General features: G+C 46.1%; 1 protein-coding gene across 1 annotated transcript; it reads right to left on the minus strand.

Annotated features, from left to right (window-relative positions):
* Positions 1–4868: 4868 nt before the first annotated feature.
* Positions 4869–17307, minus strand: LOC149350999 (N-acetylglucosamine transporter UNC93A-like). Its single transcript, XM_089575587.1, has 2 exons — positions 16002–17307; positions 4869–5086 (listed from the first exon to the last, which is right to left on the minus strand). The coding sequence occupies exons 1-2, from the start codon at positions 17305–17307 to the stop codon at positions 4869–4871; spliced, it is 1524 nt and encodes a 507-aa protein (XP_089431713.1).
* Between the last annotated feature and the right edge of the window lie 699 nt (positions 17308–18006).

An 18006-nucleotide genomic window follows, 5' to 3' on the forward strand; every position in this document is an offset into this window, starting at 1 on the left:
CATCCTTTCTCCTCTGGAACTTCAACGCACTTTCGGCAGAGTGAAGATTTTTTTTTTTTTCAGTGGGAAAGGGGTGCTCTTGTTTGCATTTGCTTTGCCTCACTTGGCGGCGTCTTTTTCAGCCCCTTCGTGCTATTCTTGGTGCCGCTGAGGCACTCATTTCCGGACCGCTTCGGTGGCGCCGTCCGTGATCAAAACTATTTCCTCCACTTAAAAGCCTGTATGTTACGGCGCTGCGATCGGTCAGCATATAGAAAACTTCCGTGTACGCTTCTTACAGGACGTATATTTTCCCACATGCTTTTGCAAACATCATTAATAATGTATAAAGCTTTCCTCTGTCTCGATATATCGCTCCCCTCTGCTAATTGTTGTCATCTCCCTGTCCCCTGATTTCCGCCGGCCGCAGCTCGGGTGCTTGTGATGTTTGATAGCAGTTGCCGCGGCTGGCAACACCTTTTCCTTTCATTTTGTACTTTTTGCAATAATAAACCACTGCTACTACTACGCATGCGCCTCGCTACATGCGCTCCCGACTGTAGTGAGAAAGAGAGAGAGAGACTTTAATGAATAAAGGAGAGGTCTGCCTGGTTATGGGCCTGGCATGCTACTCCAGCCCGACTGTAGTAGTAAACTGCGCTAACGAACGCGGTAATACGCACGTTTCGCATGTACACATGCGGGCCTTCTTTTGTGTATCTTAGTGAAGTATGTTCTTAATATGCAAAAGGCAACTGAATGTTGTTTCAGAAAGGCAGCTCCTATACTGCTTTCCTGGATTGTGAGTAGCCCGCCAACAGCAAGGACTCGTTGCAACAAAGGCAGCGTTGGAGCGTTTTAATCACGCTGCTAGGAATTACACTTCCTCCAGCAACAAAGGAAACACCGCAACATGATGCAGACGCAAATTTAATTCACGCACAAGGCAAAACACAGCTTCTTGGACGCACTATACCAATATCGTGACAGGCCGCGCGAAACACTCGCCCCCGCAGCTTGACCACACAGGTTCGAACAGCGCGATCAGCCGTGCGCCGGCGCAGTTGGCCCCGTGCAGTCAGTGGTGCGGATTGATCGTCCTTACAACATGGCACTGCCACGTCGTCGTCTCCCTGGGTTTCGTAAGGTCTGAGTCGTACTAGAATGTGAAGCTGGCCGAGTTGGTTGGGATGCGTACACTGAAGGAACAACGGAGGAAAAAAAAAAAGTCAGTCGATTTGGGTAATTAGGCCAAATGCGGATATGTGCGCTAGCATTTCGGGAATTTTCGGTTGGAGCTACGACGTACTGTAGGTGCGGAATGAGCAGGAGCGCTTAGGAGGAGAACGGGATTCGAATGATTCTTGCACAATAGCTAAACGGAAGAAGTTTATGTGGTAATTTATTTATTTATTTCAATATACTGCAGGCCAATAGATTGGCCCATGCAGGAGGGGCTATACAAGGCATTGAAAATGACAAATACTAAGAAAATATATGGGGTTACAAACAATGAGCAGAATAACGAAATACAACGCTCATTCACTCGAGAAAATGCTTCTCAAGAGCTTTATTAAAATTTGAGGACTGGAAAATGGCCTCGGGAAGAGAGTTCCAGTCGGAAACAGTCCGTGGAAAAAAACTGTGCTTGAATGAGTCAGTCTTTGCAAAAATGGGTTCCAGCAAATGAATTCGTGAATGGTGTGTTCGGCGCGACAATTGTTTGAGAATTACAGGGCGGGGTATGTTTAGTTTATGTGTTAAAAGGTTATGCATAAACAACAGACGGGAATTTTTTCTGCGTACTTCAAGTAATGGAATATGGTTGGTTTTCATTAGTGTTGTAGGTGAGTCTAACCTCCTGTATTTGTTATAAATAAACCTAATTGCTTTCCTTTGCACCATCTCTATCTTGTATATGTCTTTCTTTATGAATGGATCCCATAATACCGAAGCGAACTCTAATTTGGACCTAATGAATGTTGAGTATGCAAGGAGTTTAACTTCACTTGGGGCACCTTTAAGCTTCCGCCTCAAGTACAAAACTTAGAAAGACGAGGAGCAAATGTCTGCAATGTGTGAAGTTCATGTTAAGTCATGAGTTCACGTTACCTCTAAATATTAATATTGTGTAACCTTGTGGATTACATGATTTGCAGGGTGTAAGAGAAATAACTAAAATGTTTTTTGCGCGAAATGCGTAAGAGAACAGTTTTATCAAGGTTTAGTTGCATATCCCATTTTACGCACCACTGATGAACAGCTAGAAGTGCATTTTGCAAGATGTAGTGATCGTTCTGGTTATTTATGGTCTTAAAAAGTATGCAATCATCTGCAAAAAGCTTTAAAGAGACATTTCCGGGGATGGAAGCAGACAGATCGTTTATATAGATTAGTAAAAGCAGTGGCCTTAAGACGCTGCCTTGAGGTACACCTGAAGTAATTGGAAGACCGTTAGGTCTGCAGCCATTAACGTCTACGTGTTGTTTCCTATGTTTAAGATAAGCATGAATCCAGTTGACAAGATAAGTAGGGACGCCAATACTATCTAATTTAAAAATGAGTTTGCCATGAGAAACAGTGTCAAAAGCTTTGCGGAAGTCTAAAAAAAGAACATCAACCCGGATTTATCAAGAACAACTTGGAATTCATTAACCGTAGAAACCAACTGCGTCACGGTGGACATACCCTTGACATAAGCCGTGTTGCAAAGGGGATAAAATGTTATTTTCAGCTAGAAACGAATTAAGGTACCCAGAGACTATGTGTTCTATTAACTTACAACAAGAAGAAGTAATTGAAATCGGTCTGTAGTTAGAAATACTTAGCTTATCTCCTTTTTTATGGATTGGTACAACGCGGGCCATTTTCCAGTCCTCCGGCACATCGCCAGAAATTAAAGAGACTTGAAATATCTGTGTTAAAAACTCGGATAATTGTGTTGCAAAACGTTTAAGAAAAGCATTTGCAAGCCCATCAGGACCAGCACATTTCTTATCATCAAGTTTACGCAGCATCGACAGAACACCATTCACAGAAATAGTCGGTACGTTACCAAGATCTTCACCTCGAATTCTAGCTGCGGTTGCCCTCTCCGTCAGAAATACGCTTTGAAAGTAAGAGTTAAAACCTTCTGCAATCACTGTGCAGTCGGTCACAATGTCGTCATTAATTCGAACCTTACTCAACTGCTCATTCTTTCGACCTAAAAAATTCCAAAACTTTTGGGGATTACTTCTGATGAATTCGGGGAGCGTCATGTTAAAATAATGAAACTTTGCTGATTTTAACTTTAAGGCAAGTTTTTGTTTGAGTAGTTGGAACTGTTATAAGGAAGAAATCTTTTTCTTCCTAAATCGCTTCACTTTGCGTTTCAGTTGAAGAATTTCTCGACTTGTCCAAGGATTTCGACGGTTGATATGAACTTCTCTAAGTGGAATAAAATGTTCGGTACAGTACTGCACTGCATTCTTAAAGTGATGCCACAAACTATGAACGTCATTCCCGGAAAAGCTGCTTAACAGCGACTGTAAGGCGTCGATGACTGCATTATCATCAGCACGAACGAAGTCCTTTATCATTTTAGCTGGACGCACCCCCGAAGCACCAGGCGGTAATTAGGTGGTAACAGGCTACCACCTAATTAACCATATAAACTTTTTCCGCTTAGATACTGCGCAAGCATCACTCGAATCCCGTTCTCCTCCTAACCGCTGCTGCTCATTCCGCTTAGCTCGGTGCGCTTAGGGACGGTGCCGCCTAATTAGCGCCCCATGTTGATTTCTACCTGCTACAACTTGGCAAGTAAGCCACCCGGTGAGCAGGCGAGCAGTGGCACAAGGCAGGTGCTGTGGCAGGTGTTGCCTTCGGTGGGACTGGGGCTGCATGGGCTGGGTTGCGACCTCTCAGGATTAACTGAGCTGCCGCCTGGCATGGTGGGCAGGTTGCCCACCACCCGGTGGGCAGGTGAGCAGCGTGCCACAAAGCAGGCTTCAGACAAACAGACAAACACCCAACGGCCAAAATCGGGGTATGGCCACTATAAGTGATAGCGCACTAAAAAGACGACAGACAGAAGCGGCCGTTGTCAGCGCCCGCGTTCGTAAGGTCGTCGACCCTCCAAGACGAACGCTCGTTGCAGCGCTAGAAATCAAGTGCATTTTTGCGCGCCCAAAGACGATTTGCTCTCACGGTGGTCTTACCCGCGACGCTTTTTGAGCGAAACTCTCAAGTGTACGAATAAATAAACGCTGACAGGCCTACACGGTAACGCGAGTCTTCTGTACGCGAAATTTCCTCCTCATCAGTTTTAACACGCTCGTTTCTGCGACCTAAGCTCAGAGCATGTGTCTCTTTGTTTGTTTGTTTTCTGTTCTTTTTTTTTTTTGTACCTGCGAGGTAAGGCTTTGCCATGTACTCGTGAAGGCCGGAGCACCCGCCATTCAGGGTTTCGCTCTAAGCGACGTCTCTCGCCTGTGACAACCCCAGTCTTTCCGAACGAGCGAAACAGTACCTCTCAAGCCGCAACGACAATAAGCGTGCGCTTGCGTTTTAAGTCAATAACTCGCATAAACGCCTTTATTTTGTGGTGCAAACAGGGCTAAATGTGTAAAACAGTGCGAGCAACCGTAATGTTCCGGGGACATCAAAACGCTAGAAAGAAATGAATTGAGACAGTTTCGGCACATGGTTCGCATAAATTGAGCTATCGTCGATGCAGGCGACAGCACACCATACACTCTCCGAAGAAAAGACAGCACCGAGTTCCCACACTGTGGCGCTGAAGTGTTTCCTGCTCGTTGACGCAAGTGTGCACCTCGGTCCACACGCGTTCGTAGCACCGGGCGTGCAGCGAGCTATAGCCGGTTCGCGAAGGCGGGGGAGAGAGGCTACAGCAGCGACCTGGTTTCGCTGCTGCTCACGTGGAACTCGATGATGAGGTAGCCGAGTATGCCGAGCGCGAGCCAGACCATGAGCACGGCCACCTTGACGTACAGGCGCAGCTGACTCTGCACGGCGAACATGACGATGAAGCCCATGGACTCCCAGAGGCGGTAGTTTGCGAAGGCCGCCTCGCGTGCCTCGGAGAAGATGATTCCGTAGAAGGCTGCGCCAGCGAATGAGCGAGTTACTTCCTCTTGCATTCTATCCCCGTCCCATCATCCTTAACTCGCCGTAGTTTTCTTCGACGATTATTTCAGAAATAAGGCCCACTACGGAGCTGCATAGCATTCTGCCGTGATCGGTTTGCGCGGGTTTGCGCCGCGACGCGCGCTTATTCATGGCCTGCTAGATTGGAGTATATGGTAGGGTTCAGACAGGTTCAGCAAACTCTGCTCTGGCGTCCGATATCGGAGGCCGTGACTCGCATGTAGCTCTCGACTCTCTCATCTGCCGAGATGGGCCGCAAAATTATTCACTGTCATCAGTAGCAAAAGGTAATTTTAGTACGTGAACAACATGACGGTCGTAGAGTCAGCATAGTGACTTCGTATTGCTATACTCTCTAGTGGATGTCAGTACTGAGTCTTTTGACACCATCACTCCGTAAGTTATAGCGCCGTTCCGCAACGCTGCATGCTAACGCTTCTTTGTTTCGCAAGATTATTCATTTTCAGAAAGACTGGCACATGTACCGAATATTCGTAAAAATAATGGATTCGTAATAGATTTGGTTTTTAGCAGCACTATTTATATTAGATTCATCAGCAAAGATACAGTATTTGTATTCGATTCAATTTTGACAGTGCTATCCGCACACCGCTGTCAATAGGCGTAGTATACCGTATTGCCTCTCTTATCTATAATTTTTCTCGTAGCCTGCCACCTTCAGACGAAGAGGACGAAGAGCAAGAGAACAAAGAATAAGATAAATTGTATATTGTGGGGTTTGACGTCCCGAAGCGACACATGGGCTATGAGGGACACTGTAGTAGAAGAGGGCTACGGATTAATTTAGGCCAAATGGGGTTCTCTAATGTGCGCTGACATCGCACAGCACACGGCCGCTTTTGTACTTCGCCTCCGTCGAAATGCGACCGCCGCGGCCGGGATCGAAACCGCGACCAGGGGCCAGTAGCCGAACGCCAAAGCTACTGAGCCACCCGTATACGGATCAAAGAATAAGAGAGATAACTGCAAAGGATTGCCATTAGCTTCGGATGGTGCATGTATCCAAAGCATACCGCGCAATTAGAGCTAAAAAAAAAACTAAACATTTTGACATATTTGCCTGTCTGGTTGAGTTTTAAGACTTATAATAAACTCTAACGCATCTCCAACCAGGAACTTCAATTTGAAACCCAACGTTTCGGAGCCGGCTCGGCTCCTTCTTCAGGGCAGTAGCTAGCGCCTTTATGTGCAGACGATACACAGCATCGCTTCCTATACATTCATATGCACCCTTTAGAGTGACGCACCAGCTTGCCCAGTGATGTGGTTTCGGGTCAAAGATTGTGACTCCCCAAATTGTCGAATAAGTACGTGAGATGTACAGTCTTTGTCAAAAGTAACCAGGCTGCACGTTTTCGCTTTTCAGTCGTATATTAAAGCTATTATGCCAGCCCTCAAGCTCTAAATCTCTGTATGGTAAGAAGAGCCCCTCTTCTCACCTTCAAAGAACTTTTGGATCTTTAGGGAAGCCGTGAGGACTCTACTATACGAGTGAGAAGCAAACCATGCAGCCTGGTTACTTTTGACAAAGACTGTACATGTAATGCAGAATTACTAGTCGTAACGTGAGTAAGCCGTCAAACGGGAGTTGAACCGTCTACCAACAAATACATAGTTGTCTTTGGGAGGGGGTCAGCCCCGTATCGCAAGTTTGTTTTGGACGCAAAGCGATGCTATCGCAATGTCACACGTAATCAGCGATTACACTTAATCACTGATTTTCATCTTTCGTAAGCTTTTTTGGCGATGGTTATCTTCATCGTAACTAGGTACGTGCTGCGATATAATTATGCAGTCGGTTAGGGTAAAACAGGGAGATTGATCAATGGTTTTCAGCATTAATTAAAAAAAAATATTTCCAAAACAAAGCGAGAAAATTTTCATTTTGACATTTCGTGCTATATACACGAGCATGCGTACACGCGGATGCGGCAGGCCCCGTCACATCCGATGTATAAAGCGGCGCAGTGGGAGGGCCATTGTGCAGTGCCATGCAGAAGAAGCCGTAAGCACAAGTGCGATAATACCCGATAATACCCGATAATACCCGATAATACATGCGCGTTACGCCGAGCAGCTTCCTCGTTGTTCGGCAAATTCCTCTATGTGTTCTTACTCCGGACACGTGTCGCAACTCGGCTTTAGCTGCGGGGCTGTACATCCTTTGTCTCAAGCCGCGTAGCCAGTGCTGATTGCCGCGTATACTTTGATACAGGGGTCCATGAAAAGGCGATGGAGCAGGAGAAAAGGGAATCCCCCAGATCAGCGAAGCGTTTGGCGAGACAGGGTAGGAACGGATGTGGTAGAGGGAACAACGGGCAAGGGTGAGGAGTATATTGATGTGGATGCGTAGCTAGCGAGTGTGCGAGTTTTCTCGAGAACAGGGATACTCTAATGTGCCTAATGCTTATAATGTTTGTTTTTCTAATGATATTCTCTGATGTTGTCATTGTGAAGATTTATTTCGCGTTTGTAAAGGGTCCCCCTGCGTGGAGTGTCCGGGTGTACCTTCGGACTAGCTGGCCTTGGGGCCTCTGGCGCAAGACGTCGTTGGCGCTTACTGATGCGTAGCAGCGGAAGTGTCTTTTTTTTTTTGCGCTCTCTCTATCTCTCCTGCACACACGGCAACGCCAAAATTCGGAGGCCGTGTTACGCGCGGGGACAGATGGCAACATTGCAGTCCTGAAGTGTTATACAATTCATCAGCGCCCGCTGCAATCGAATTTTGATAACGTATCTTCTAGTGCTGAGACTCTCACTGTGCTTGGGGTGGTGGTGGTGGCGGTGTAAATGTCTTAGAGTGGCCTGTCGGCAATTTCTCCGCATGAGTCGCTGATTTAAATGATTGCGTCGCTATAACTGTTCCATGAGGCCAGTATCCTCTTAAAACTTCCAGAGTGATCGTGGCACTGCTCGCCGATCAGTTCGGGAGCCCTCAGGGCACACGATGCGAGAGACGTCGTCCAAGGGAACGTTAGTCTTCTCAGGTTTTTCAGGAGCGTCTCACTGCACTCGTTCCATCAGCCTTGCTTTACTATACACACCGGAGGCTGGCCATTCGGATGATTGTCATACCTCAACGAATGCCAGCCTCACAAGTGTTTCCCCTTGCCTCAAGAGGCGTTCGCTGTGTTCTTTGGCCAAATAAATTCGTTAACAGCCATATAATAACTTTATTAATTTTTTTTTTTTTTTGCGCGGAACGTAATAGCGAATCCCCACCGGCTTTTTTTTCTTGCGTCCCATAGTGTAATGTAGCCTCCGGTTTGCCTTGGCGGCTCTACGTATATACTACACCAGTGAAGCACAGTAAGCACGATGTCTTCAAGAGGAATTTACGTTTCGTTAAGAACACCGGCTCACAAACTACATTACGTTTGGCGGCTAATATATGAATGCGTAACCACATAAAATTTTATTCAGTTAGGTATTACAGAAAATACTTGAACAGCCGTTTTAAAACGAGGAAAATTTTTGCTGGGCGCCGTTTCCGTATCTGTGTACTGGAACTCTACTGGATGACTAATATAGTAGTGTAAGAGTGCGGGCTAGTTGGTGATCCATAACATATAAATACCAGCGCAAACCAGCAAGACACACGACGAAGAACGAGGACACACAAGCGCTGCGCTTGTGTGTCCTTGTTCTTCGTCGTGTGTCTTGCTGGTTTGCGCTGGTATTTTTATAGACTAATATAGCTGCGCGAAATGTCCATAACTACGGTTTCAAGAGAGACGTCTGCACAAGGACTGAAGAAGGTGTGGCCGCTAAGACGAAATGAACAACAAGACTAACCCCTCTTCCTATTAAGTTCAGAGCGGAGTTATAAAAACGTTTGAGACTTCTCGCTTGTTGTCAGCTTTTCACAGCGGCGGACAGAAGAAAGGCACGGAACAATTGCTGTCTTCACTTCCTCTCCGTGCCGTGAGCTGACCGATAAGAAGGGGCTCGTTGCGAGGAAGGAAAAGGTGCGCACGCGGCGCTGCTAAGAACGCAGAAGATAACAGACGCGGCGCGGACCCCTCGCGATTGTTGCGTGGTGCGTTGCTGCCAGCGAGGTCCGAAAGTGCGATTCCCGCGCTTTTCTTGGTTGCCTGTACCACGTGCGCCTCACTCCGCGTTACCAAGAGGCGGAGCCGTCATCGGGTGCGTAATAAGCGGTTTCCTTGAAACATTTCCTGGTACGACTCTCCTCACTCCCTCAATGCGAGGCAGCATAGCATTCCTCGCAGTGACCTTCTGACTCTTCTTGTGTCGACAGGCGGGCATTTATGTAATAATTTTGTGGCGATGGGCAGAGGTCATTACAGCCGCGCCTTCCGTTAGCCACCGTAGTGAAAGTAGAGCGGTCGACCGATATTCGGCGTACGCGGGAAGGTCGGTGACCTCTGGAGGCGTAGTACTTTTTGGTTCCGCTCTCTGAAAGATTACTTCGAAACAGTTATAAACCTAGACCGGGCAGTACTCGGGAACCCGACCAGATTTTTACTTGTAAACCTACTCCAAACACTTGCCTACATCGACCAGGTCAGGAGTGCTTTTGTTGACTGCCCCATTTACAGTACTTTTGTTGTTTATGTGAGCTAGAATATGTCGTCAATTAACAAGTACCGCAAGCCAACTTTAAGACACATGCTAACTGAATTAGTTAGGCGCAAGCAGTTGCTGACTACCAATGGAGCCAGTTCTCTTAATAGATTTTCTGTGGTAATACGCGGCAAACATTTGCTTTCGGTTAATTATGGTTTGATATCTACATTACTGATTTCGTACAGGCACTAGAGCCCTGGAGCTCTGTGATGTTAAGTTGGTTGCTGATGATGACATTATTTTTAATACATTCAAACTCACTTAATGGCTGCATTTATAACGAACGCTCGCTTATTACGAATGAGGGTGGTGCTACCGCAAAATATCCATTAGGGCAACGGCAATTCGTCTCAGATACAGCGAACAAGTGTGGCCGCACCACTCGGCTAAAACGAACGAGGAGGTGTCGCAAAACTCAACCCGCAGTTGAAAAATTCGCGCTTACAGCAAGCACGGAGACCGAAGAACGTCTCTCAGCCCCCGCGACAGCACCCCGAAAAAAGTAATAAAAGGGCGGTATTGAAACTAGATGACCGCCGGCCAAGCGCGCGCGGATGGCCTAAAGGGTTAATCATTACGTGCGTATGTGCCGGCTGGCAAAATAGTCTAAGATGGAAGCAGAAACGCGATGGGCAGCGTCGAAAGCGAAGCTACTGCGCATAGCCATGCGTCAAATAACGCCAGCGATTTGAGAGGTTTGAATGTCTTGCTGGTCATATTGGTCAAGTGGTATGCGTGGCCTGCCCGGTCAGGTCTCCACCCTCTGTGCTGCGCTCCCAAGGCTGGACACGATACCTGAAAGAAGTATCTTCGATACCGGTACCGTAATAAAATGTATTCCTGATACCGATACAAGATACTGAACTAAAATTGATTTCGGATACAGATACTTTATACTGTATCGTCGATAATTCGATGCACCACTGAAAGCGCTAATATTAACAAGCTGGTAATATGATTTGCTAAGTCACGAAATTTCTCCGTGGCTTCTGGAATTTTCAGTGTATTTGATATAAGCGTACTGTATTTGAAACGGTATAAACGAATCCGGCCGCACGAACTTCTTTAAGTTCCAATTTCGTCAAGCTCCACTGTCGGCGCAGCTGGATTCGCGAAAACTTTAGCATTGGAATGAAGCCATGGTGACGTTGAAACGATCACTTTCATAAACAGCCCAGCAATGTTCATCATGCGAACCGGCCTCTGAGAGCTTCACTACGTGAATAGACTTGATCTGTTTCTGATGCTCTAGTCGCTGCAGTTGCTTCTGCACTGGTTGCTTCTGCATTTGCCCTGTGCTAAAAAGTGGAAGCTCTGTGCGCTTGGGAAAACCGAACAGTTACTTCACTACACGCACTGCTTAGCAGACGCTTTAAATTGTCCATACTTCGTTAAAGGCTAAAAGGAAAACAAAGGAGAAAAAAACTAACATTTTTTTATTACGCACAACATACTTTGCTAGTTTCTGTTGTTTAGATGCTTTTTTCAATTAACGGTTGTAAGTAGCAGCATTTCCTCAAACCGCCGGTCCGAAAGCCGCCGTGTTGTATTTTATGAATGCGGTTGTTATCAACGGATAAGAGTGAAGCATAGCCACGTCGATTCGAGGATCGTCGATGTATAGTCAAATAAAATTACCGCCGATTTAGCTTACTTCGCCAAATGCGATCCTGGTTGATTTTGTAGAAAATATGAACCGCCGAACGCAAGTTTTAACAGTGAAGAAGACTGCGGATACGAAAAGGTTCGAAAAGATTTGTTACGTTCGCTGGCCCTACACACTCTTTTCTGAAGTGAAAACAATTTATGGGAATCGGATTTTTTTTTTGCAGTTACCCCACAAGAGAATGCAGTATACAAGGTAGGAATCAACAAGAGCAAAATATAATTGTTTTTTAACCAGCTGTGGAAGAAGATGCCTTATACGATAGACCACGCAAATACATTTGGCAATTTTCATTCCAATGCTGTTCACATGATCTGTCCAGCAGAGATCACTGTGGAAACGCACACTAAGAAACCGGCAACTATGCACTTGTTCAATTTCTAAGTTATTAAACGCTAATTTGATATGATGGCCTAATGTTTTTTTTTTTTATGGGAGAGCATAAACTCCGTTTTGCTTACATTTAATTGGAGTTGGTTGAAAGACAGCCAAATAATTATCTGATTAAGCCAGGCATTAGCTTTAAAAGTACTTGAAGATTATAGCCCGAAAGCCCGAAAAAATACATTCGTATCGTCAGCGTACAATGAAATATTAATAGTTAATAAAATAATGGCAATGTCATAAATGTACGCAGTAAATAAAAGAGGTCCCATAATTGAACCCTGAACATAGGAATCCACCACACCTTAAAAATGAGATTTTACATCGTTTACTTGTCCGTGCACTTAAATAACTGTCCAATAGTGTATTTGCAACTCCACGAATTTCGCAAATCCCTATTTTTTTTAGTAGCTTAAGAAATCGAAGGATTTCCAGAAATCTAGGATAATCCCAACAAAAAAATTATTTTCAAAAGTATTAATTATACAGTTTTTAATATATAACAGTGCTATTTGAGACGATTTATCGGGTTGAAAACTATACTGTTCTTTGTAAATAATATTCTAGCTCTTAAGTAGTTGTTTAGCCCTCTAAAAAGTTCGCACTCAGCTACTTTCGAAAATAGTGGCAACACCGAAATTAGACGATATTAGTTCGGGTCCTCTATGCTGCCCCCTCTGGTCAACATGGTAACACGCGCAACTTTTAGTCTGTCGGGGATTACTCCAGTGAGCAGCACTGTGTTACAGATATGTGTAAGGGAGCCGGCGATTATATTAAGAGCACATTTGACAGGAAACACAGCAACTTCATCTCCAGGTGAGCACGTGTTCCTAAATGCATTAATGATAGAAACTACTTCATCTGACTGTGAATAACAGCGCAGGGACAAGGGACAGTGTAAGCAGACAGGTAACGCCGGTCCTGCCTGCTTTCTCTGTCCCTTGTCTCTGTGCTGTTATTCACAGTCACTATGTACCCGCTAGCTTAACTCGCCGCCTTACTACCTCATCTGTTGAAGTTGGCTACAAAACTATATAACCTATACTGCTGGAACGCATGTATGAGGGTTAACAGAGCCATGGTGCGCTTCAGCCGCTATAAAGTGATCAATAAGTCTATTGAAAGTGAGAACCGGGCACAATTAACCCCACTGACTCGTAATTCAGAGGGAAGACCCTTCATTTTTTTTTTGCCCCCTAGAATTGCATTAATACCTAGCCAAAGCAATTTCTGGTTCTGTAAGATAGACGAAAACTTATTAATATAGAATAAAGATTTAGCCTTCTTTAACTCTGTGTTTAGTTTATTTTGAAACTTCTTAAACAACTCAATTAAATTATCCGGGTTTCTCGTTTACAAAAAATGACAGCGTTTTATTCTTTTGCTCAGTTCGTCTCAAGAGTGCTCCTGTTATCCATTCTTTTCTGGCCTTCCTATGCTTCTTTATTGTGCGTGTTGGAAACACTGCATCGTTAATTTCTAACAGCTTTTAAATAAATATACTGTAAGTACGGGACGAATCCACTCCACGTTATACCTAAGTGCAACTCATCGCAGAGATCAAATTACAAAATCTGGCGATGCGATTTTTGTTGTGAACTCTCCGCGCGCGCACGGGTGCATTCATTTTAATCTTCTCTGAAAAGAGGGGCAAATGATCGCAGATCCCAGACGAGAAAACACCTGATATGCTTCTACCTGATGGAAAATTAGTGAAACATAAATCAATTAAAGTTTCAGAGTGCTGTGATATGCGCGCGGGAAAATTAATAACATTGTCAAAGCCATTAAACAATATTATTTTGCTTAATTCAACCTTTAGAGGGTTAATTTCCAAAAATTTTATACTGAAACCGTCTAACACAATAATGCGCCACTTATTCAGGCTTCCGAACTTCATAAAAGACTCAGTCCCCCGAAATAAGTTATCTAAATCACATTGAGAGAGGCGATACAGAACCATTAATTATGGCGATCCTACGAGAAACTGCAGACTGTTTCAAAGTCATCATGAATAAGAGAATAATTAACAAGATATCAAAGGACAGACATTTATGCACACATAAAAACAACCACCACCATGCTTTCCGTCTCGAAACAATGAGATCAGTTTGTAACAAGCAAACTGTGTCATCTGAATTCGTACTAAACCGTGTTTTTGTGAAAGCAATAAGGTCAAAATTGAAGTGCAGTTTATGCAATTCGGCTTCTACTTCTTCGGTTTTATTTTTTTAAGCTCTGACAGTTCATAAAGCGACATTGTGTCTCGCGAATTGTAAGGACGACTTTTTAACATGTCAATAAATGACTCGGAAGTAAAATATGCCACTGCTAGGCAGGTGTATTAATGAGTAGCCGCGCAGCTTCGTACACTTAAATGACCTTATCGATGCCCTCCTCGCAAGCTTTTCCGATGGCTCGTGCTCCAGGTTGCTTCCGAGCAAAAACCTTTCCTTCCTTCGACCAGACGATGTTGTGGTTCATTTCCTGAGCCTTCGTTTTAGCAAGCCAAAGTAACTTCTTTTTGAGAGCGATCAGATTATCGAAAAATTGAACATCCTTGTCGCATTCTTTTCACTCTGAAATGTAGTCTGCCTTTGTGGATCGTGTGGCAAAACTAATCAAGGCCGGTTCGGAAGGAAGGCTTCCGAACCCTTCAACCCTTCAACGTCGCTCGCTAGAATGGAGGGCAAACCAAGCTTCATCGCAAGGTTGTTTACTTTGTCGAGCAGATTTTTCCATCTGTCACAGGCAGCCCATGAATTTCTGTATTTTGCCGCCTGCTGTACTGACTTAGGTCATTCAGTTCCTGGCGTAAATTTTGAATCTCTTGCCTGTCATGCTTTGAGTAAACGTCATCTACTCTCTTGCGTAACAGCTCGATTTCTCTGTCGTGCCTATTGGATGTTCTAGCAGTTTATCGTAGATGTCAGAGATGTGTTGAAAGGACAATTCAATGTTAGACAGTTTCTTTCACTTTCAACATACTAATGTACGCTTATCCATACATTAGTAGCAAAATTAAGGTATGTCAATATAGGTGCAAATATAGGTATGACATATATAGTAGCACGATTAAGCAAATAAAAAACATATAAGTATCTAAATGTCACACTGACATCACGGCTGAAATGGACGAAATAGAAAATCAATACATGCTCCTCCTCCTAAAAATCTCCACATTCCTTAAGCACCAGATTGGCAGCTGTCCTGTTTTTTTAAGACTTGAGCACTAAGGCCATCGCGCGACCCATCTTCGAACATGCTGCCATTGCATATGGGACCCGCGCACAACAACCGACGCAGAAAAACGTGGAACAGTTCAGCGACCAGCCGTTCGGTTCATTTTAATCTCCTACATGTAGGCGCCTATAACCTCCTCCTGTCATGCTGCAACTCGCAGATCTGGAACGCGGAGAAAGAAAAAAGCCTGCATTTAGTTATATATTTCTGCCAACTTATCATGGAGCTCCATCTATAGTTATACTTTCCGAGCCCGGCGTCATAAACATAGCTGCATTATAACACCTGGTTAGGATTGCTAGTTCATATAAGTTCTATTTTTTTTTAAGAATAGACAAAATCACATTCCACCACATTCCGTTCATTTCTGAAAGAAATATGCTGTCCAATAATTCGCCCCTTTTTTCACGTTTTTATATATTGGTTAGATTTTCTTCACTTAAGCCGCATTGTGTTTTGGAATTTTATTTCAATGCTAGGTAATACTGGTGCATTGATATGCTGTTTGATGCATTGATGGCGAATATGTGTGCTTCATTTTACTGTACAGATGTATTGATACGGTTTCCCTGTACTGCTTGGGAATATCCATAATTTGAAGTATTTCATAAATAAATAGATGCATCGACATCACAGCGGGCGCCATGTTGGTGGACCAGCATCACGGTGAAAGGTTGCACGCTATCTAATCAGCTAATCGCCACTTGCTAATGTCCGCAATGCAGAGCCGATGTCCGCGGTCTGCCGTCATGGTGCTCGTGACGTCACGCGACAATCATCTATACATCTAGCGCATAGCTGGCACGCTTACAACACGTCGTGCTGAACGCTGATGCGTGCCGCCATCGCTGTGGAAGCGGTGTGCATTAACGGAACGGAGCGCGCGTGCCCGCTGGTGTGGCGAGCAGCCTTTTGTCGTGACCGCGTTCGCAGCCTTAGCTCACGGACCAACGTGAGCGCTCACCGTTGATCTGCGTCTGCCATGAGGCGTCGGCCGCGCCCCACAGAAGGGCGATGACAAAAAAGTTGTATGCCTCGGAGGGGCGCGGGTGCCAGGTGAGCATGAGAATCATGACGGCGGCGTTGAGCAGCGCGGCCAAGAGCACGATGGGCACTCGGCCCACGCGCTTGACGAGGAAGCCGAACGTCATGGAGCAGCAGGCGTCGGTGAGTCCGTACGAGATCATGACGAAACCGACGAACTGGACACCCCAAGCACAGCTGATGTACGCCTGCGTGAAGTCCCCCGAGAAGAAGGCCTGCTGCATGCCGCTGTAGATGGTGAGCGGGATGATGAGCTGCTGGTAGCCATGCCGCATGTGGTTCATCGTCTCGACTAGCAGCTGCATGGGCGGGTTTGGGTCGGGTACTTCCTTGCGCACGGGGTCCAGGAAAGCGACCAGCATCACGACGGATGAGAGCACGCAACACGTGTAGACGCCGCTCAGCGTGTACCTCTGTACGCGGTTCACGACACCCAGGTTGGTCTGGTTCAGCATGGCCAAGTCCTCGGTCGGGTGGAACGAGGCGCCGCACTGCTCGATGTCGGCGGCCACCGCAGTCACGTTGGGTGGCCTCAGCACGATGAAGGCGATCAGGTTTCCCCAGATCTGCGTCGTCTGGAAGAGCATGAAGAAGATGCCGAAGAAGCCGGCCACGAAGGGCGCTGAGTCGAGCGCCCCCACCAGGTCAGCGTACTCCTGCGCCAGATAGGCGAGGAAGGCGCACTTGGAGGTCCACAGAGGCGCGCCGCCCGTGCCCAACACGAGGGAAGCCGGCAGCATGGTGTACCAGCTGGGCTCCATATTGGCGACGAAGTAGAGCATGTACATGGTCACCGAGGTGACCATGGTGTACTTGAGGCCCAGCCGCCGGATCATGTAGCTGGGTACAAACATACAGGACACCACGAGCGCGAAGTAGATGGAGGCCAGCGAGGCGGTTCCCAGGCCGGCCTCCGGGTTGAGGCTGCTCTGAAGGTTCTGCATCGACTGATAGGCCGTGAATAGCAGCAGGAAACTCAGGCTCACCACAAGCAGATTGCGCAGCACCTGCTTCTTGGCCTCCGACGGGGACTTTTCCTCGGCGGCATGCACGTTGGAGCGCGACGCGCGCGTTTTGGACGAGCGCCGATGATCACGCCGATGCTCCCGCCTATGGGCTCGCTCCTGCTCCTGTGCCCGCTCCTGCGCCTGCTCCTGCTCGAGTTGTTGCTCCTGCTGCTGCTCCTGCTGCTGCTCCTCCTGCGGTTCCTCCTGCGACTGCTCCATGGCAATCCCGTCAGCCAAACCTGGAAACCACAAGGCCCGTCTCAACCGAAATGCACGGGCACCAGCTACCCTATCTACACCACAGCGCCTAAGCACTGCACTGCCGCGGGTCCTTATTTTGCGCCTCCTTGAACAGTGCAGCGGGATCGAGCAGTGTGCAGCAAGCTACAGAAAACGAAAGTATACAGCAGCTGCCAGTGCTTTTAAGTTCATTTGGGTCTACTTCCATGTGAGCTTCTGAACGTAAGCGTTGCGCTGGAAATCTGCTAGCTGCGGCTGGGTGTCGCTGTATTTGCAGAGCAGACCACCGCTCTCACTTTCTGCACTAGTGTGACGCCATCTTTACACGCGAAAGATGGCTACCACAGCTCGCTATCATGCAGTATGATTCGTTGTTGTATGAGCCGCTGCAATGACGTATTTATCACAAACGCGTTCCACAATGGTAACGTATCGAAGAGGATCGAATTAGACTTGTACAACGTTTACTATGGGGAGCTGTTTCTCGTTTGGGTGGTCCAGGAAATGTACGGCTGCGTGAGGTTAAAAAATGTATCCACCACTTTTTTTCAAATAGTAGAACGTTTATCTTTAAGCAAACAAGGGAAGTGGAATGAGGGGCTCGTTAGTGAGGCACTATATCTAAAACAAAACATTAGAGAGAAAAAAAATGAAAGCAGAGTAGCACGTTCAGCTTTG

The sequence above is a fragment of the Amblyomma mixtum genome, chromosome 3 (assembly GCF_055824585.1).
Source record: "Amblyomma mixtum isolate Tamu chromosome 3, ASM5582458v1, whole genome shotgun sequence".
In the NCBI taxonomy this organism is placed as follows: domain Eukaryota; kingdom Metazoa; phylum Arthropoda; class Arachnida; order Ixodida; family Ixodidae; genus Amblyomma; species Amblyomma mixtum.